A 22,418-nucleotide genomic window follows, 5' to 3' on the forward strand; every position below is an offset into this window, starting at 1 on the left:
GCAAGTTCAAAGTCAGCCTCAGCAACTCAGCAAGGCCCTAAGCAACTTAGCAAGACCCTGTCTCAAAATAAAAAAGGATAAGAATGTAGCTTAAGCATCCCTGGGTTCAATCCTAAACACACACACACATACACAAATCTATATTCAAAAGAAAGTTCAGAAAATAAAGCACCTTAAAATTGTATTAGATAGAAATCATAAAGACAATACCTACAAACCTCAGATGGCAACAGTCAGAACAGAAAAGACTGCAACCATTACTATTACTTTTGTAAATCAGAAAGTTTATTTTTATTACACCCAGCAAGGAAAGAGGGGAAAAATTCAAAACTAAGACACTAATAAAATAAGGCTATTAAAAATACATATAAACGAAATACATATTTAAACAAGATGACTTTTAGATTATCTACAATATTGAGACAATAAAGAAAACTACGCTCACTTATTTGTTTTGTAAATTTAAATCCCCAATTGTTTCAGATAGCAATAAGTTCAGCTCAAAAACTAACATTCTCAGTCTCCCTGATCCAGAAATGACCACAGGACACAGCTCTAGTTAATGATTAAGTAGATAACTGCTAGAAAATCTCAAGAAATTTAATTTCCTGATATAAATGAATCCCTTTCCAACTGCTCCTTTTCCCTTTTTTCTTGTCTAGAAGGTAGACATGATGGCTAGAGCTATAAAATCCACCTGTGACTATAAGAGAAAAGTCAAGCAAAGCAGAGATTTTTAATCCTGATATATCCTAAAGCAATTAAAAATACTCAGCCATCACCACCTACCTCTAGATTTCTTAGGTACAAAAAACTAAATCCCCAACTTAGGCCAACACTTAGGATGGTTCTCTTTTACAAACATCCCTAAATAAAATCCATAATATTCAAAAAAAGTAGGTAGATGCACAAATAAAACAAAATCAGCCACAAGTTGGTACCTTCAAGCTGGGTAATGGGTAACAGGGGTTCATTATACCTAGTAGATTATGATAAATTATTTAAAAATTGAGAAAGAAAAAGAGGCTTTTTTATAAATTTCAGCTATGCCATTTATAAGTTCAATGGCCTTGGTCAAGGATATTAGCCTGTTTTTATCTGCCAAATGAAGACAATAATAATATCCAGAGCTCTACTTTCAGATCTGGTCAAAGTAATCTCCTGAAGGTCCCTGGCAGAAATTTCCTCCATCTACCTTAATATTCTAATCACCTTAGGTTTTTTCAAGCCTTATTTTTCTAAATTTATTTTAGATGTTGATGGACCTTTATTTTATTCATTTATTTATATGAAGTGCTGAGATTCGAACCCAGGGCCTCCACACATGCTAGGCAAGCCCTCTACCACTGAGCCACAATCCCAGTCCTCAAGCCTTATTTTTGATACTGATTCATTCTCTGAACTTTACAACTCAATACCCTATTTAATTAGTTTGAGTACTCTAATTGTTCCATATGTGAATATTAAAGTATTTCCAAGCAGTACCCTCACATACTTTAAAATTTCTCCTAAACTAAGGGAAGATTCTCAATAAAATTTGCTAATGTTTGTTTTTTAAAACCTCTAGTCAATCAGTTTATTATCAACTCCCAGCAAGTAGGTAGTGCACACCTGAAATCCCAGCAACTCTGAAGGCTGAGGCAGGAGGATCAAAAGTTTGAGGTCAGCCTCAGCAACTTTTTAGCAAGACCCTGTCTGGATAGATAGATAGATAGATAGATAAGGAGTTGATCAATGGGAGAGTGCCCCCAGGATTCTTCTATACAGGTATAGAAGGAGGGAGAGAGAGGGAAGGAATAAATAAATACACAAGTAAGTAAGTAAATATTCTGGGGACTGGGGATGTAGCTCAGTGGTAAGAGTGTTTGCATTGTATGCAGGAGGCCCTGGGCTTGTTTCCCAGCACCATAAAAATAAATTAGTAACTAAATAAACTCTCAAAGTAAATTTTTTTTAAAAGTCAAACCATACTTCCAAGTATCCTATGTTTCTAAATGCATAGGGACAAGAGATCTCTAAAAATAAGCTGTTCTTTTGGGGCACATTTTTTACAAATTAGGTTTAAAGTAATCTCAAAGAATTTCATGGTTTTTACATAAGATAATTTTTAAAATCAATTTACTGATATGTTTAATTTCCCTTTAATGTTTTTTTATTCAAACAACCCTAAATATTATTGCAGCCCACCTTACGAAAGAATGAAAAAATTAATGAAAGGCTCAGTGGTAGACAACCTGTCTAGCATATACAAGGCCCTGGGTTAAATCCCTAGCACTGTATGGGAGAGAGGGAGGGAGGGAGGGAAGAAATTGATTAAATAATTTACCAATGCTACATCTACCAAGAAGAGCTGTATTTGTTACTGAAATCAAACAGCAATGGAAAAAGCACTGAAAGTTTTAAAACATTTTTTCCCACTGTATGCATGTAGCTTTTATAAAGCAAACAATGGCTTACTTCCACCCTCATCACCTCTTCAGTATATAATGTAGCACTGTATACATGAGCAGAAAAATATGTGAATTAGGAAGGATAATATATAATATAACCTCACACAATTCAATGCCTCTTTAATCTCAAAGACTAAGTAATTATCCATGAAACACAGAAAAAGAACTAATGCCCCATTTGGAGAACACACATATACTCACTAACTATAAACAAAACAAAAAACATTGACATCATTTGGCATGTAATTATAAGTTAATAAAGTCAACTTCACATTAACATTTTACGATCTTATCCCACTAAAAGTCTGCAATGTCAGTGAACTTCTTGTCAGGGGACTTAAAAGTATCAGCCACTCATGTTGCTTAGCTGTAATACACAGTTTAAAAGTACCTAAAGTATTTCTTAAAAATTACAAAACAGATTTCAATATCATGGCATGTTTTTTTCAAGAAAGCTGGTATTTGTTATCAGTCATCAGGAGAATTTTATATTCTAGTTAGTTAAATATTCAATAATATCCTCTAAGCAATATTCACCCAGCAAAATCCTCTATGAAAACATGCTTACATACCTGTAATATGTGAGGTTTATAAGCTGTCAATTAATATCCTAAAATTTCAGATCACAAAGTATTGTAAATGAGGTATTCCTCATTTAATCTCATAACACAAAATGATAGTTTTAAAAAAAAACATATAGATAAGCAGAAACTTTTGAAATAAATTTCATTTCATGCATCAAACTTTAAATGAACCAGTATGGTCACTCCAAAAAAGACTGATTTTCCCATTAGGATCAATATGGCAGCATAATATAAATTCATACAGTTACAAATGTATTGAGGAAAACACTGACATAAAACTATAAATTATCATGTGTAATCTGAACATATAATAAACTTAGAATACAAAATAAATTCCTATAGATTTTTTAAAAAAGAACTAACTGGTCTTGCCAGAGAGTCCAATTAAGCCAATTATAATACTCGATCATGGAGTCAACTAAGATTTTAACATAATTTAGAGATAGAAATAAATCTTAAAACAAATGTGAATATAAAAACTTAAAAAGAAAGAATTGTTTCTCTGTAAGCTAATTAAGGAGAAATATAAACATGCACAATATTTTGTAAACCATCCCCCATACTCTGACAGGACTTGCCACAACCAAATGCAGTAGTAGTCTTTATAATCAGTTTCAGCAGAGCTTTGATATGTGAAATACATATTTTCTACCTACCTTGAATGTTTATAAAGTTTACGAGGTCTACTATGCAATTTCCGATCCCAATTCTCTGGATCACTGGAGTTACTGTCATAGGGATGAGGCCGTCCTGCCATCCCACTTCAAGTTTCCTCACACTATTGCTTTGAAAGCACACATGTAGCACCCATAACCTACATAAAAGAGTAGTGTTGACCTTTAAATCTATTCCACTCAGAATAAAATAGCCATAGAATTTTATATACTTGATATTATTGTGACATATTTTAAAAGTGATAAATGGATCATAAAACACTAAATTTACAAAGTGCCAAAAATCAGATTACCATATGCCCCAGGAGTCTTTTTAGGTACTTTTCATATGACTTATCTATTAAATTTGCTACTCCTATGTAACAGTTTGACAGTGTACCATTCATATCTAGTATATATATATTTACCTCCTATTTAGATTGTCATGTTTCCAAACATGAATATAATACCAAAAGGCAAAAACAATTCCATAGAATGATTTCTTTATATAAATTTCACTTGGAACACATTTCTTAATGACTAAAAGATAAGATGCTTAACAAAGCAACTAGTAACACCAAACAACAATGTTATTATTTCTTTAACCAAGTTAAAGAAGCCAAATAGAAAATTAATTTCTGTTCAAAAAATAAATCTATGTAAACATCCTTGTGTTTACTTACAGTGCAATTACCACAAGAAGGTGCTTTATCAATACAATTCATACACTTAACATCTTTTCATGTTAGGCCTGTGACTGTTAAATCTACCTAGTCATATAAAATTGTAAGAAAACTCAATAGTGTTATAGAATACCTGGACTATACATTTTTAAAGTATATTCACATCTAATTTAATTTTCACATTCACCTTGCAAGGTAGACATTATAATTTCCATATAAAAAACAGCAAACATCTTTAGAATTTGGGTAACTTTATCAAAGTTCACAATATCACTATTCAATAGTAAATACTACTATTTACTCTTTATACTAAAAAGCAATAAAAATTTAGTATACAAAATAGTCTTGATCTTGAAAAGTGCTCAGACTGAAGTATTTGGTTGAAAGGAGATCAGCCTGGGGCAGCAGCACCAGCCTGTAATTCCAGCAGCTTGGGAGGCTGAGGCAGGAGGATCAAAGGTTCAAAGTTAGCCTCAGCAAAAGCGAGGCGCTAAGCAATTCTAAGCAACTCAGTGAGACCCTGTCTCTAAATAAAATACAAAATAGGGCTAGGGATATGGCTCAGTGGTTGAGTGGCCCTGCTCAATCCCCAGTACCAAAAGAAAGAAAGTAGATCAGATTTGACTTTCAGAGACTGTGAACACCAAAAGAAACCAAATGATAAACTTTGTTCAAATTTTTCTGACCAAATAAACAATTTGAACAAAGTTATATAAACTGGTCTAGAACCCAGGTGTCCTGATGCCTGCTCTTACATACTTACTTTTTCTATACTTTTGTTAAGTTGAATTTGATGGAGAAAAGTAAGGAGAATCATACATAAAAGTCAAAGGGAAATCCCCAAATCAGGAAAAGACCTTCCTAAATTTTCTGTGATATTCCAGTATAATTTCACAGAGAATGCCAAAGACAACTCATTAAAATTTTGAATTTTATATCAAAAACAGTAAAATAAATGGTTTTATTTTAGATAAACTATTTTTCTATGATTTTTCCTCATACCTTCTTTCCAAAAAGTTGAAAATCATATAATAAATTAATATTTCAATAATATATAAATATTTCAATGAATGAAATAAAAATAATGGGAAAGGGGAAAAGGAAGAATTGCACAATGGCTGGTTCAAATCCCTAAGCAAATGCTACATAGTTTATTTTTTGAATGCTCCCAGAAAAGGAAATCCATTTCTTGAAGGATCACTGAATCACCAAAAATCAGTTATTAAATGAACGTAAAAACTATGAAATTACTTTGAACATAAAGATGTCAATCTCAATTGAGTTTTTAATTATGAAAATATATTTACTCTAAATAAAACTAAAAAACTTCAACTTTATATTATAGCTAATTATCCATACTGAAGAGAGAATGCAGAATAAAAGAAAAAGAGAACAAATCAGAGAAATAAAGGGAAAAAGTGGTCATCAATAGAAACACAAAAGGTATAAAGAATATTAGGAAAAAAATCAATAAGGAGAGATAAGTAAGATGAAGAGATTTAGCATGTTCTGTAGAATGAGATTTAGAACATTTTTCTCCTGACTTTACAGGTCTTCCAATAAATTATTTCAGGGATTAACATTTCATTCTTTACAAAGCATTTTTCCCTCTGCATCCTCACCAGCATACAAAGACCATTTTTTCTCTTCCTTATACTTAACTATCAGAGACATTCCTCTGACTAGGATGGCAACAAATGCCCACTGAGAGAACAATCCCAAATCAGGAGAAGCAGTGGCAAATAGGCAAGGAATAAGGTAGATTCAGATCCACTGTAACACACAAAACATAAGGGAAATGCCAAAGTTTTCCTAATTTGATCCTACTGAAAATAGTGAGCATATATTTATTGAAAGTAGTGAACAAGCAAAAAGAAAAAAAATGTTTAATGTTCAGATAAAGGCTTTTAAAAAGTCAATTTAAAAAAGCATATTCACATTTGATTTGTCAAAAAAAAACCCTGAAGTATTTATGACCAGGTGAAAGATTTCTCCCACCCCTCACACCCATAATTATGGGAGTATAAGCAGACTAAAAAGTGAAATTCAAGTTGAGATATCCCGAAAAAACATGCATGTGTCTACACATGTTAGTGTATTCTTAAATTTTATAACTAATCTAAAGATAAAACTAAATGGTTAAAAGGTAACTGATATACAATATATACTATTTTGTGCCATACTCTGTGACTTATATTTGTCTGACTTCATTCATTCACTCATTCAAGCACTTACAGAGCATCTATTACAATACGCCAAGCGATCTGCAATATGCTGTCAGACATTATTTCTCAAAAAATAAACAAAAACCTCATTCAAGTAAAAGAAAAAAGACACTTCTCATGACCTGCTTTTGAGTCTCTATCTACCTACAGCCCCTCTACTCAAGTCTTTGCACTGTTAACCTACCATTTCTCCCCATTAAGTCTTGGTATTCTTTAGGATTTTATCTTCCTCAGTGGTTGCTTGGGTCCAAGGAATCAAAAGACAAAAAAATGAAGATAAAACCCTCGAGAACATCAGAATTAGTTTTCACATCTCTATTTTCACAATCTCTATTTCCATTATCACCATCTGAATTCTTCAACAGGCTTCCCAAATTGCAAAACCAGCCTTGTTGTTTTGGCCTCCCACATCAGCTGGAGTCATCTCTATTCACCAAGTTTGAAACTTTGAAATCATCCCTGACTTCTTATTTCCCTACCTCAAGTCTACTTTAAAAAAATTTCTTTTTTGACTCTCTTCTCCCTTTCATTCATAAGTCTGCTGCTGACTTCATTTAAACCTCTGCCATCTATCAATAAACCTCTTGGCCGACTTCCTTACCACCATTCAGTTGCACATTTGCTCCACTGTAATCCAGATTTTCTTTCTATCTAAAAATTCTTAATGACTCTCCATTTCCTATACCTAAACTCCTTAACATAAAATGTTCCTTCAAAATATGGCACTTGAACACCTAAGGTCCATGACATATTAGCCAAACTAAAATATGCTCTTTGGCTCTTATAATCATTAAAAAAAAAAAAAAAAATGCTGGACTACTGGAAAAAAACATCTCTAGAAAGAATGTCACTGTTCATTTTATTTTTAGAGACAATGAAAATCACGCAGAAATCACCTATACAGAAGCTGAAAAAACTGGGCTTGTTGATTAGGGACACGTGTTCCTCCAGATTACCAAAAGTTAACTGAGAAAAGGTGATTCAATTACTTTCACTGATCTTGGATATTACTATCTCAACAAGAAGGGGCAGGAGTTATAAAAATCTTTAAAACAAAGGTAACATAAGTGATCCCTGGGACACTATTTACAGATATTATTAATGACAATGGTCTATAGAAGGATCTTTTTTTTTTTAAAGTAACAATATGAGACAAGAATTTAGGAACACAGAGAGCAATGAATCTCAAAAGGGGAACCGCCCTTGAACCACTGTAATACAAAACAACTTGTAAGCAACCCAGACTTCTTCCTAGACAGTAGCTTGCCTACTGATGAAAAAAAGAACAAAACAAGATAACTACAAGGCATCTGGAGGAACTAAGTAGCAGGATTAAAACATGCAAGGGAAGGGTGAAGTACAAAGAAAAATGGCACAAACTGGGTAACTCCACCCTGACTTCGGTTCTAGTCCAGCCCCTTAGCTACTCTATAAATATAAGAACTCAAAACTAAAGCAACACAACATACTTTCTCAGTAATCGCCCATATTCCCATTCTCAAATGTGTGCTATCCCTTTATAATAAATCTCTTACCCTGCTACTCGTACCTAAGGCGTCCTTGACTTCCTTATGTAATATGTCAGGAGCTGGAATGTTCAAGTAAGTACACAAGATCTCTTCTGCCTCTGGAGAGATCTCTTTGGATCCCCTTATGTTGACATAAGGAAACAATTCATTCTGTTCGTACTAGGTATCAATGAGCTAAGAAGTTTATATACATCTATTTTAAAGCTTAAAACAACCCTATATTAGTCTCCTGTTTCATATATGAACAAACAGTGAAGTTAAGATTTATATCCTATTTTAACAAAAGTCCACATTCTTCCCAATGTAACCAAGTCAAGTAAAAGAAACTCATATTTTTGTTCCTCATTACCAACAGATGTCTTTTTTAAACTAAGCCATTATGTGGCATTGTCCATCCCATTGAGACCTTGATCTATTGTCATTACACAAGAGCATTTCTATTAACATGAAATGATTAGAAAATAATTCAAGTGTGGTAACTGGAGAGAAAGACCCAATGACAATAAGGGACAAAGAGTTCAGACCCAAAAACTGTCATAAGCTAAACAGAAAGCCAAATATCCATTAGTGTGGGTAGTAGAGCTATGGAGAAGCTAAACCAAGACAACTGAGAGGGATAAATGTCCTAATTTAACCTTCCTTATATAGAAAAAGAACCAAAAGGAGGAGAGAGAACCCCATAGAGTAAATGAATTACTTAAGACTGTTAGACAACAGAATGAACACATGAATGTTCACACAGTTAATTCTACCTATATAGCAAACCTTCATAGGGATCTAGATAAAAGAATACTGAAAGACCAGAAACTGAAAATCATTTGATGAGCCTCAACCCTTAGGAATGCAAGAGGGATAATACTACGCAGAAAGCCAGAAAATAGATATAACCACCATGAAAGCCTGGAACATTTCTAGAAAATATTTATAATTTCCTCATGATACTTAACCCATTTTAAATTTTCCCATGAAGTGTGACATAAATCCATAAATAGACAAAAAACTGAACACTCATTTTCAGAAGCATTAAGAACTGGAAGAATTTGGGGGACTGAATACTACACAAATAATCATGAAGGACAAAAACCACCACGTAGAAACAATTTTTAAAAGAAATGGAAATCAAAGGGATGTAAAAGAACAACCTCCTGCAAATGCAATCAGGTGAACTGATCATGCAAGCTTAATTGCAAAAAAAACAACTATTTAAATTTTTTAAAAAATTGTTTTAAAGCTATTTAGAGACATTGGCCAAACAGTGAAAAGAATTTACTCCTGAAAAACTACAACTTCAGGGACAGAATCGCAAATTCAGTTCCAAATTTTTTTGCTATGTTCCCTATGCCTCAAAATATGATGAAGGAAACCAGTGAGTCATACAAGATCAAAGTCGTAAAGAAAACTTCAGGGCTAGAAGTACAGATCGAAATTTAAGACCGACATACTGGAAATGAAAGAACCACAGAGAGGTGAGACACAAATTCTGAGCATAAACTCCACTTAAATCCCTAGACGACAAATGATTACACATGCATGCAGGGGAGACTACAGGTAGCCTGCAAAAAAAAAAACCAGAGACCATAGATTATACCCTTGAACATTGGTGGCATGAAATCGGAGTTTGATATATTTTTTTAACTGTGTGTATTCTCCCAAACACATAAAATTCAAGCATCAGAAAAGTGAAGTCCTTACTGGTATCTGAGAACAGAGACCACCACAAGCTGACAAGCTAGAAATAAGGAAAGAATTCCCAGAAATAAAGAACCAACAGAGAGGGTAAATTCCAAAATCTTGAGTAAAATCTGTTTAGATTCTTGGCTGACCACCAAATTACATAGGTGTTAGAGGGACTCTCCTCTACCCTGTCCCCCAGGAGACAAAGCTAATAAGTAGCTGAAAGAAGGAAAAAATGAGCACAGATAGAACTACTATAACTGCAAGAGAAACAAGTTTGCAATTTGAGTACAGGCAAAGATGGTTGGTTACTTCACCTATGTGAAGTTTTTGTCCTTCATGATTATCAGGAGGCAAATCAGCAGTCACTAGAAAGAAATCCATAAGAACACTACAATGCCCAGGTTTCAACAAAAAATTATGAGACATGCAAGAAAAGATACAGTAAAAGGTAATCAATAAAAACTGACTCCAACTAAGCCCAGATGTTGGATTTAGCAAAGACTTCAAAACACTCATTATAAATATATTTAAACATTTCATTATAATTATGTTCAAATAAATATAGAACAATTAAAGTTCTACAAGAAGAAAACAATCTTGAATAACAAAGGATTCTCTTTTGAGCCACATCCCCAGCCCTGGATTCTCAATAGAAAAGTAAAAACTGTCAAAAAAAATTCAGTTTTGGGGCTGGGGATGTGGCTCAAGTGGTAGCGCACTCGCCTGGCATGCGTGCGGCCCGGGTTCGATCCTCAGCACCACATACAAAGATGTTGTGTCCGCCGAAAACTAAAAAAAAAAAAAAATATTAAAAAAAATTCTCAAAAAAACAAAATTTCAGCTTTAGCTACAAAGAACAATAAAATGAAAAACTATATGGTCATAATAACAGAGAAGAAAAGTGAACACTGCTGCAGAGACAGGTGGGATATCTAATGACACAATATCTAAATACTTTGAATCACTAATGAGACACACAACACGAATCAATGAATCTTAAAAGTACTGGGTAAATGAAATAATCCAGATTTAAGATAATGTCTAGAAATACCACATAAAAATGACTAGTTGCCTCTGAGGAAACACTAAAATAAAAGGGGAATTTACTTTTCATTGTTTTTCCTTTTATACTATTCAAATTTTTTACATATTGTTTTTATGATACTGGGGGACACTGTAAGAAAATATATGGATTTGCTCTACTAAAGAAATTTCCTTCTTGTTAAATTTTACTGCTTAAAGTATAGTTTTGGGGTATTATTTTTTACTGCTTACATATGGTCAATATGTATACACTGGCAAAATGTTTATTCCATGTGTTCCCCATTATACTATAAGATTCTGAGGACAAGAACAAAATATAACTCATGTTTATGTTCCCATAGCTTAATATAACTTGTATATAAATCTTATAAAACGGTTTAACTAAGACTAAAGAAACTGGGGAGCATTTCATGTAAGATAATCCAACAATGCAGAGAAAATATAAAGTAGGAAGATTTATAAGCAGTTTTTAGTTTCCAGTTGCTTCTCTTAAAAGAATATTATCTTAGCTGGGTGTGGTGGCACACACCTGTAATCCCAGCAGCTCTAGAGCCCAAGGTAGGAGGATTGCAAGTTCAAAGCTAGGCTCAGAAACTTAGCCAGGCCTAAGCAACTTAGTGAGACCCTGTCTCAAAAAAAATAAATAAATAAAAAGGGCTGGGGATGTGCTCAGTAGTTAAGCACCCCCAGGGTCCAATCCCTGGTACCAAAAATTAAAATTAAAAAAAAAATATTATATAACTATACCCAAGTTTTAGTCAAGGCATAAAGCACCAATCATCTTACTCTCAAATGATCACAAATTATAATTCAATTTCTAAATTGCTCTCAGGACATATATTTATTTAAAAAGTAGGAAAAAAGGAGGGAAAGTATAACATCCCTAGAAACATTTTTTTTAAGATTACCAAATGAGCCCTAAATTTTCCCAAACTAATCCTCAAAATGCTTGGTTGCTTCACACAGAAACCCTTTCAACTGTCAAGGTTTATACTTTTCTGATCTGTTACAGCGAAAATAATACTTTTATGTAATTTCTGTTCAAATTTTGTTGACTTCTTAAGGTATTAATACGTATTTTTTTTTCTTTTCTCATCTCAAACAACCCAGTAAATAAAAGAGTGGTAGTGTAGTCCAATGGAAGAACACCTGTCTAACATGGGTGAGACCCTGGGTTCCTTTCACAGTACTGAGGGAAAAAGAAAAAATGTTTGAAGTTTGAAACTCTTAAATCTTAAGCATTTATGAAATACCTACATTACATAATTAGCATTTTAAAAAACTAGCTACTGTTAGGAGTCCTAATTCTTAAAAACTTATTAAAAGCTATATGATTTTTAGTAGTCTAAAAGATTTATTATCATTTTGCTTTCTGTTTATGACTCTATTTTTCCTTTTCTACTATAACCAAACAGTTTTGCCTTCAAAACCTGAAATGCCTTAACTGAAGCAAATCACCTTGACATATTTATTTAACATAGGCAAAGCTGTAAGCTGCTGAAGTGCCTAATTAAAGAGGATTACATTCAGCTCCTAAGAAGGCAACACTCTTTAAAAAGGCATACTCAGACATTTTTAAATGTTAAAATCCTTAAAATTTTCTTTTTTTTCCTACATGACAATTTTTTGTAAGTTATGTATTTTTTCTACATATAATCTTTACTATGCTGCTCCATTTTGACCAATTTATTATTTCCCTTACCTTATATTTCTTTCAGATTTTTTGCTTAACTGTTTATCTGCCACCAACTCAACAGGCTATACAAAGCTCTAAATATGATTCAATTTCCAGATTGTATGCTATCCCTTAGAACTCTACATGATAATGGAAATGTCCTATATCTGCATTATCCAAAAAGTAGCTCCTAATCACATGTAGTTTAATATTATGCACACGCAATGTGTGTACTACCAGTGAAGAACTAAATTTTCAATTTTCCTTTTTAATTAATTTAAATAGCCACAAGTGGCTGATAGCTACCATATTTATCAGCACAATTAGAAGCAGAACTTCCTCCACCAAAGAAGTTCTTTTCCTCCAAATGTTTCATTTTAAGAAACCTAAAATTTGCTCTGAGACAAAATACTAGTTCACAATGAGATATTCTAGATATCTTTGTGACCTGTATTCCAGGCAGTATTCCATTTTAATTAAATAAAATTATTTCCTTATATTGAAATGTTCTTTAATTAAGGCTTATTAAAATAACTTGCTTTAATACCACATAGCCAATTATAACACCAAATTGTCTCTCAAATTTAATACACAACCCATAAAAATGTCACACCCAGAAAATGAATTCTAAAATTTCAATTGGTTAACTATTTGAGCAGAAGATCCTTTCCTTCCTCACATCATATCCCCCACAAATTCCAAACTGCTAAAGAGTTCAAGTATAACAACAACAAAAAAAACTATAAAAAGTCAAGAAGAAAATATATAGGAAAATAATCTATATAATTAACTGATTCTCAGAATAGAGAAAGAATCGCTAAGCCAAAAATAAAAATAAAAACACCTTAAAGCCAAAGACTGAAATGGGAATGTGCAATCAATCATTTTATGCCATCATTTTCAATAAAGATGAGGGAAAACATCAGGGATTAGAATCAGAACTACAGAATAGCTTTCAAAAAGTATCAGATTATATCACATAAGAATTTAAAAGTAAAAGATGACAAACTAGAGAAATGTTTATAAATCTATACTTTAAAATCTGAATAGTGTAAAGGAAAAATGGACAAAGTTTCATGAACTTGCAATTTACAAAAAGAATACTAATGATTAAAAAGAAGAAACAGGGCTGGAGATATAGCTCAGCTGGCAGACTGCTTGCCTTGTTGCATGCACAAGGCCCTGGATTCATCACCAGCACCACAAAAAAAAAAAAAAAAAAAGAAAGAAAGAAAGATTTCAACTCATTCATAATATAAGAAAACCACGTTAAATCAGATGTTTAACCAATTAAAGGTTTGTTTTAATGATAACTAGGCAAGGGTTAAAGCATTGGGGAAACTGTCACTCAAGTTCATGGGAGTATAAATTGATTTTAAAAGTATATACCTTAACACCAGAACTCCTACTTTTAAATTTTTAACCTAAGAAATACATTTATCCAAGAATTTATGATAGAAGAGGGTAAGGGAGACTAATTTCCAAAAGCAGGGAACTGATTACAATACAGTACATTCTCATAGTGTTGAAGAATATAACATGGAAAATTATTACCAATAAATGCTTAAGAAAAGAACATAGGTTATACAATAAATAAATTGACATGTTTAACAAAATGTTAACTTTTAAATATAGTTATGTGTTTCTTTGAATTTCCTTTTATTTCTTAAAATAAATATTTTAAGTGACTACATACAGAAAAATCCTAATTTTGAGTGTGTGTGATGTTAAGGGTGTGTATGTATGATAATTGAAAGTAACTGTCATTGACTTGGATTATCATGCCATTTTCTTCTTTGTCCTTTGCTGAATGTTCCAAATTGCATCTAATACACCTTACTTTGATAATCAAAAAGAAATCACTCCAAAGAAATGTAATTTCATAAGATGTTTTACAAAGTACTCATAAAAAAATTTCAAGGTTAACAAATATTTAAGGCTACTGTTAAATGTTACCATAATATTATTCACTATGGAAGCAAAGATGATTAGCAATGCCACAGCATTTTTCTTCTAAAATATGGCAACTGTTCTCTTTCTTAATGTTGTGAGCTTGACTAACACAAAGAGTTGCATATATTTACAAATAATTCATATGTACTATCAGACCAGTATTATGTGTATAATATATACACACAAAAATGGAAATGAAAAAAGAGAAATAAAAACTAAAGATTAAGTTCTATTGTTTTATTCACACTATAGCATAATGAACAAGTTTTTCATAACACCCCTAGAGAGAAGTGCATGCAACCTACTAGAGAAAGCAATGGAATAAAACACTCAGAAGGCTTGTAGATCTCTATTCTAGTCTCAACCTTCCTAATAACAGTATTTATTACCTACAACCTTTTTATCAAAATCAGTTAAAAGGGCTTGACCTATGTTTCACTTTTCTCTTCCAAAAATGGAGAGCATTAATGATTTTAAAGCACTTTCAGTATTAATATCCCCACTAGTCTCTAATAACTAAATATTCTCCTTTATAGGAAAGACTTAAGCAATTTGGAAAATTCAACAATAAGGAAACAAGAACGTCTCAGTTAACAATTTATGGGAATTTCATAATTTTTTTAAGAAAACTACATGGGTTGGGGGTATATATAGCACAAGTGGTAGAGCAACTGCCTAGCATGTGGAAGGCCCTGGGTTTGATCCCTGCCACTGCAAAATAAACAAACAATAAAACATCCTCTAAATGAATAAATGAAGAGCTGAAAGGAGAAGATTGCATTGCTTGCTTTCCAGATGTGAGAAAAATAAAATTCAAGCCCAGAGTGTATAAAACTTCCCAAAATGAAATAATTACCTTTAAAATAATGCAGCACTTTGTGAATCCCTCTAAACACAAGAAAATCATAAAAATGTTTGTTGCACAATTTTGTAGCTGAGATTCTTTCTTAGGTAACTGAGCTTTAATTTTTTTTTTTAAGAGAGAGAGAGAGAGAATTTTTTTAATATTTATTTTTTAGTTTTCGGCGGACACAACGTCTTTGTTTGTTTGTGGTGCTGAGGATCGAACCCGGGCCGCACGCATGCCACAGGAGCGCGCTACTGCTTGAGCCACATCCCCAGCCCTAAAATTTATTTTTAAGCTGGCATTTAATGTAGTTAAACCAGAAAACTCACAATAACTTTTTACTCATTGCTATAAGCAATAATAATCAAAGATCTTAAGGGAAATAATGCAAATTAAAAATGATAAAATGTTTTTACTTTTTAGAAGTAGATAATAGTATTACAATAGATGATTTCTTTTTAATGCCATACCGTCTCTCTCTTCAATCTATTTTCTCTTTCCTTTTGTCCATTTTTCTACCTGGCATTCAAATTAGGTACAATACTAAATTATCAGTCAGTGAACACCAATGTACAAAGTAAGAAAAAGAGCTTCCCATTGTTCAATGCTTACTAAAATAAAGAGAAAATAAAAATCTTTTAATTTCCAGTGGAAGAATCATACTGGCAATGCTGTAAATAATCACTTGAACTTTTCCTCTCCAAATGAGACAGGCAAATGTGAATAATTTGTAAATTGATAGATCACTAAGGGTAGAAAGGGTGGGAAAAAGGAGGCAATAATGCCAGGATATTATTTTCTGGGCACAAACACAAAGTAAAATGCTAACAACTTAAATTCATACATCATTTTACTATTTACATAGAATTTTATATGCTTATTTCATTTCATCCTTAAATTCCTGGCAATTATGTTCTATGTTGTGTTAGAGGAAACAAAAGCGTCAGAGAGGCTAAGTAACTTTTAGGTCATAGAGCTAACAGTTGTCTTTAAACTCAGACCAAAATGATCCTGAATAAGGTATTCCAAGCAGAAAAATATGATTGCAACTTAAAATGACCTCAGAAAAGTATTATTCATAGTTTGTAATCAAGTAGAACTTCAATCAGTGAGAATCATAATAGACTCATCCCAGCTAAACACTAAATATTAACTTCAGTTTGTGACCAAAAATTCTAATATATTACTCATTTAAACTACAAAAATGAAAATAAGTGCTCAACTATCTGTATTCTCTGTTCCACATTCACGGATTCAACCAAGAATCACATACAGACTTTTTTGGATTATTATTCCCAAAACAATATAGTACAGCAACTATTTGTACAGCATTTATATTAATTATTATGAGTAATCTAGAGACTAAAGTTTAAAGAATATGGGAGAATTTACTATAGTACGTTATATGCAAATACTATTCCATTGTATAAAAGGAACTTGACCATATGAGGATTTTATATGAGGGAAGGGGGACAGGGTCCAAAGCACCAATCCTCAGATAACCAGGAATGATTATGCCATATAATGAGAGACCTTACACCTTTAACTAAATAATATAATTAAACTACTAATCAGGTGAAGAAAGATATTTTTATCAGCAAAGATATCTTACAACCCAGAAATCTATGACATAAGGTTTCATATTTAGTGTAAAATCCTTCCTCTTTATGTTCTATTTCAAGTACAGGCTAAATATCTTTTATCCAAAATGCTTGCAAACAGGTATGTTTCAGATTTGAGTTTTCCAGATTTTGAAATATTTGTACTGACTCTGTTAATCATCCATAATCCAAAAATCTGAAGTACAAAATGCTGTGAAAATTGTACTCAATTTATTATATTCCCATTCCCTATATTTAACATTTATCAATCTCTTCATCCTCTCCCAGTGAGCATCTCTTTGAATTCTAATTGGTCACCTTCCATCTCTAAGTTCTTCTTTACTACCTTCTTGGTAAGGTAGGTGTCAGTTTCAAGGATCCCCAAACAAACCTGAGTTGGCCTTATTAAGGGAAATGAATCCTGTACTTGTAGCCTGAACCCTAGTAAAGATTTTAATAAAGAGATTAAAAAAAAATTCTAATATAGATTGAGTACCTCTTCCCGGAAATGCTTGCAACCAGAATTGTTACAGATTTTAAATTTGGGGGGAAGGAGGCTAATTTTGGAATCTGTGTGTGTGTGTGTGTGTGTGTGTGTATGTACGTACATACATACATACACATATATATCTCACACACACACACACACACACACACACACATAATATGCAATATCTTGGGACTATCCAAGTCTAAACACAAAATACATAAACACCTTATATATGGGCTGAAGGTAATTTTATACAATATTTTAATATTTCATGCAATATTTAATATTTCATGCATAAAAACATTTTATGAATGAAACAAAGTCTGTTTACATTTAACAATCAGACTTGTGGCATCACGTTAATGCTCAAAGCATTCAGATTTTGTAGATGTAGGACTCTGGATTTTCAGATTAGGGATGCTCAATTGCAATTCTTCCTCTATTAATAAACATCTGCAATTAGCTCTTCCTCCCACCCCTTAATTTTAGTTCAGGACCAAAGAAACTAAATAAAGAAGTTAGATAAAAAATATATATATGAGAGAAACTAATGGCCAAAAAAGTTTCTTATTCCTTCAACTATAAATTATATTTACTCAGAATCATAGGTATTCCATTTCCTCCTCTCTCACAGAGGTCCACTCTGCTCAGATGAACCTACCAAACAAATGAACAGAAAATGTATATCCTAAAAATTGGGAGTTTCAAAACGAACCAGAGGGCACCTTTCTCCTAGCTTCTTCAAATGCTCATTTGGGAAAGAATTTCAGAGGCTTTTTGGAGCATAGAGGGGAGGGGGACAGGACTATTTCCAAGAGAAAATTTCCTACTTTATGACTCACAGTAGAAATATGGGGAAAGGAAAACAATGCTCCCTCCAACAAGCACAATTTTCACACAAAAAAAAAAAAAAAGACACCTCAGAAATGGTAAAACTCTCAGACAATAACACCTCACAAACATAATAAATATCTCCTACTCTTTCGCATTCCATTCCAGATAGACAAGAGATTGGAGCTTGATGTGTGAAGACAGGACTAAATCGAAGAAGTCTGCAAACACCCTAAGCAGTTCTGATTAAAAAACAAATTCCATGTAGTCTTTGCATAAGTTATTACAAATTTAGTCGTAAAAAGCAGTAAAACTGAACAATAGAAAAAAAGGGTTCTTAACCATTTTGTCTTCATTTTCAAAACTCTGTCCCCTCACTTAGCTTTCTCTTACCTTACTCTCCAGTGAGGACTCTCACTTTGCCCTCCAAATATCTAAGATCCAGACCTGACATCTAAAGCTCCCACTCCCCCTACCCAACTAGGTATGAATCAGATTAAAGTACTTCTCATTAATGGGTAAATGAGTTTTAATCCACAAGGTTACTAAGCTCTACAATGCGTAAGGCACAAAATAATCAAAGTACCTATTCTTATAAGAAAAACTAATTAATCAAAATCAATCTTGCAATGGACAAGGTACGAAAGAGACGTAAGAGTGCCTGCTTTACAACACACTTTCCTCATCCCATTTGAAAACGCCCCCTCCCCATCTGCCAGGGAATCAATATTTTTTCCAATAAAAGTGAATGTCTTGAGCTGGGGTTGTGGCTCAGCAGTAGAGCTCTCGCCTAGCATGTGTGAGGCCCTGGGTTCGATTCTCAGCACCACGTAAAAATAAATAAAATAAAGGTATTGTGTTCAATTACAACTAAAAAGCAAATATTAAAAACAAAAGAATAAGTTAGAAAATTTTTTTAAAAAGTGAATGTCTAGGAAAGAACATAGAATGGCACAGCCAATAATAAACATTCAAATTCTGAAATAGACTATAGAAAGACTCCAAGATTTAAACATTAGTTGCAAGTACATAAAAGAGTTTTTAAATCAACCAATTTCCTTACAAGATACCTATATATAAACTTTGCTCAGAACTCTGAATAATAACATTATTAATAAAAATAATATTATTATTTCTTTTTGGCACTGGGGATTAAACTCAGGGGCATTTAACCACTAAGCCATGTCCCCAGCCCTTTTTATTTTGAGACAGGTTCTTATTAAGTTGCTTAGGGCCTTGCTAAATTGCTGAGGCTAGCCTCAAACTTATAATCTTCCTGCCTCAGCCTTCCAAATCACTGGAATTACAAGTGTGTGCCACCGTGCATAGCTAGAACCCGGAAAAGCCATAAATACTGACAGCCTTTCCTTCAGTTATTTCTACAGTTAAAATGTTAATATAGTAGTACCTCCTTAGACTTAAAGTATAGTTCCATGTTTCCCAGTGGATGTCTGAAACTACATATAGTACAGAATAAACCCTATATATAATTACATTTTTTCCTATACATACATAATATGATAAAGTTTAATTTATAAATTAAACACAATGAGAAATTAAGAACAATAGTAAACTGAGCATGGTGGCTCACACCTATAATTCCAGTGGTTTGGGAGATTGAGGCAGGAGAATTGCAAATTCAAAGCTAGTCTCTGCAACTTAATAAGGCCCTAAGCAACTCAAAGAGACCCTGTCTCAAAAAATAAAAAGGGCTGGGGATGTGGCTTGACGGCTAAGAAAGAGAGAGAACAATAAAACAGGAAAACTATAACAATATACTGTAATAAAAGTTATAGGAACACAGTCTCTCTCAAAATGGGTAGATCTTAGCAACCTCAACATACAATTTTTTCTCTTAAGTCAAGAAATTTCACTTTTTTTTTTTTTTTAACTTAAAAAAGCCCTTGTTGGCACATTTGATTGCCAACATCATTACCCCTGGGTTTAATAAAAGAAAAAGGAAAAAAAACTATCTACTGGTTTCAATTAGATTTGACATGTTCCCTCCCTAAGTCCTTCTAAAGACTGAAATTTTAAAGCGTGAACTACTTGCTTTAAACCTCTTTTTTTTTTCAGTTATAAAATACATTAATTCTGACCTATAAAACAGCTCCTAGAGAAGAGAATACAACTATAAACAAGTGTGGGTTTGACTGGGCCACATGCAGTTATTTTCAATTGTTTTAATTAGCCGTCAATATTTTTAAAAAATCAAGAGACTGCATGTAAAAATTGAATTTTCCTGTATTCTCTTGAGAAGGCTTAAGACTGGGCCTATATTCACATACAGAACTAATCAAGTGGACCTGAAAACTTAACTCCCTCCTAGACAAGGCATAAACTCTCCATTGGTCTTCACATTTTCATTACATAACTATTATCAGAAGACATGTGAGTTTGTTACCCATAATCTTTTTTGAAAAGTGTATATATTCCAGTTTGCTTTCAAACTTCAAAGTATCCTAAATGTAAAAAATCACAAAGCAAACCACTGTTGTTTATAATTTCATGGATAATAACTTAAAATTTTCACACAGCTTAGAAGAAAGGATGAGATAGAACAAAATTCAAACTGGTAGAAGAAAACATACAGCAGGTTAAAACCCCATCTGAAAGCATTTTGGGGAATGAGGGAAAAAATGGTATAAGAACTCAAAAACACTACTGAGACACTAGAAGGCCTTCCTGATTGAACAATGTTCCTTACCACACTCCACACTTCAGAATCCCCTTTCTCTCTCCTTATGCACAATAGCAGCTATTAAGTCATAAACTCTTGAAAAATATTAGAAAAATTTCTGAAACACATTGGCACCTTCAAAAATAACTCCTCAAACACTTTTTTTTACCAGTTTCAATTCATCATCAAATTCTTTCCCAAGTATTTTTTATTGCTTTCTGCTTTATATTTAAATGATAACCACAGTCTCGTTCTTTCAGTTGGTCCTGGATAGGCTTTCCAATATGAAAACTTGGCCCTTGTGCTTTCCATTCTTTGTCATATATTTTAACTACAATTTCTAGTCTCTTTCATTCTAAATTTATCCCTCAACTCTTCTCTAAAAAAAAAATTTTATCATATTTGCATAGTCGGGGTAGGGGAAGAGGTGAGCGGGTCAGGAGTGGGAAGCAACGTCCAAATAAAATCAATAAACATTGTGCGGCCTTATTCAGATTGTTAATTTAAATAAAAAGCATGAAAACTCCTGAAGTCAAAATATACTTGTAAAATAAATTCATTTGCTAAGGGCGCAAAATAACAAGCGAATGAAACTCTAACATGTCTGGACTAGTGACTTTTCATCATGGACTCCAAATAAGAGAAAAGAGAAGTGGAAAATTTGTTCCGTCCAGGGATAGACACATTGGCCCAGTCACACTAACAAAATACCAAGGGAGGTCTTCCTTCCCTCAACCCTATTCCCAATTACAAGGCGTGTTAGGGCACTTGCATCTGAAGGAAGGAAAGAAGGAATCAGAACCTTTTCTATGCAAGTTTTGAAAAAGCAAAGCTTTACCATACACGATACTGTCACAGCATAAAAACATTACTGGGGTCTCACCCTTCTTCACCTGAAGGGAGACCGCCCACCATCTTATCCCCTAAAAGGGAGACGGACAACTCACCACCCTATTGTGATGCGCCCTCCTCAGGATGTCGCTGCCTTAAGCCCAGAGATGACAGGAAAGGGGCGGGGCACCGGGTTACTCTGCCCCTGGGAAGGAGGGATGAAGGAATAGCCTTCATCCCTGGGGGAAAGGCCTCCGGACTGCCAACCAAACAGCAGCACCCCCGGAAACCCAAGTGCCAACTCTACCCCTCGGAGCCGGGTGCCGGTGGCCCGAGTCCATAACGCCACCCACGCTCCCCTCGCCGTGTCCGGCCGCCCAGACCACTGCCACAGCAGCCCGGCTCTCCAGCCCAGATTTCGCCCTCCGCCCCTTTCCTCCTACGCCCCCGCCAAGCCCAGCCTCCCACGCCGCCCCCACTGCGCTCCGCAGCTATGCCCATTCACCCCGAACCTGTAGGCCCCGTCGAGCGTCCACGGAGGATCAATGCGAAGGCCGAGGTCGGCGACGCCTCCGCTTCCTCCTCAACCGGATCCCTCCAGAGCTGGCTGTGAGGCGGCCACTCCGGCGGCTGCGCCTACCAGAGCCGCCCGGCAGGTTGCAGGC

At 33.9% G+C, this 22,418-nt stretch overlaps 1 protein-coding gene across 7 annotated transcripts in view; it reads right to left on the reverse strand.

Annotated features, from left to right (window-relative positions):
* The window catches only part of Btbd10 (BTB domain containing 10), a 57,467-nt gene extending 35,049 nt beyond the window's left edge, over nucleotides 1-22,418 (reverse strand). For 3 of the 7 annotated variants that reach the window (XM_076844216.1, XM_076844214.1, XM_076844219.1), the window contains exons 1-2: nucleotides 22,266-22,418; nucleotides 3,691-3,848 (exon numbers count right to left, since the gene is read on the reverse strand). In XM_076844216.1, the coding sequence (XP_076700331.1) occupies nucleotides 3,691-3,791 (101 nt within the window). In that variant the 5' untranslated portion in view covers nucleotides 3,792-3,848; nucleotides 22,266-22,418. Of the gene's footprint in view, nucleotides 1-3,690; nucleotides 3,849-6,779; nucleotides 6,820-22,265 lie in introns of those variants that run through there. The other 4 variants (XM_076844220.1, XM_076844218.1, XM_076844217.1 and 1 more) reach the window with 2 other exon arrangements.

This window comes from Callospermophilus lateralis, chromosome 2 (genome assembly GCF_048772815.1).
Source record: "Callospermophilus lateralis isolate mCalLat2 chromosome 2, mCalLat2.hap1, whole genome shotgun sequence".
In the NCBI taxonomy this organism is placed as follows: Eukaryota; Metazoa; Chordata; class Mammalia; order Rodentia; family Sciuridae; genus Callospermophilus; species Callospermophilus lateralis.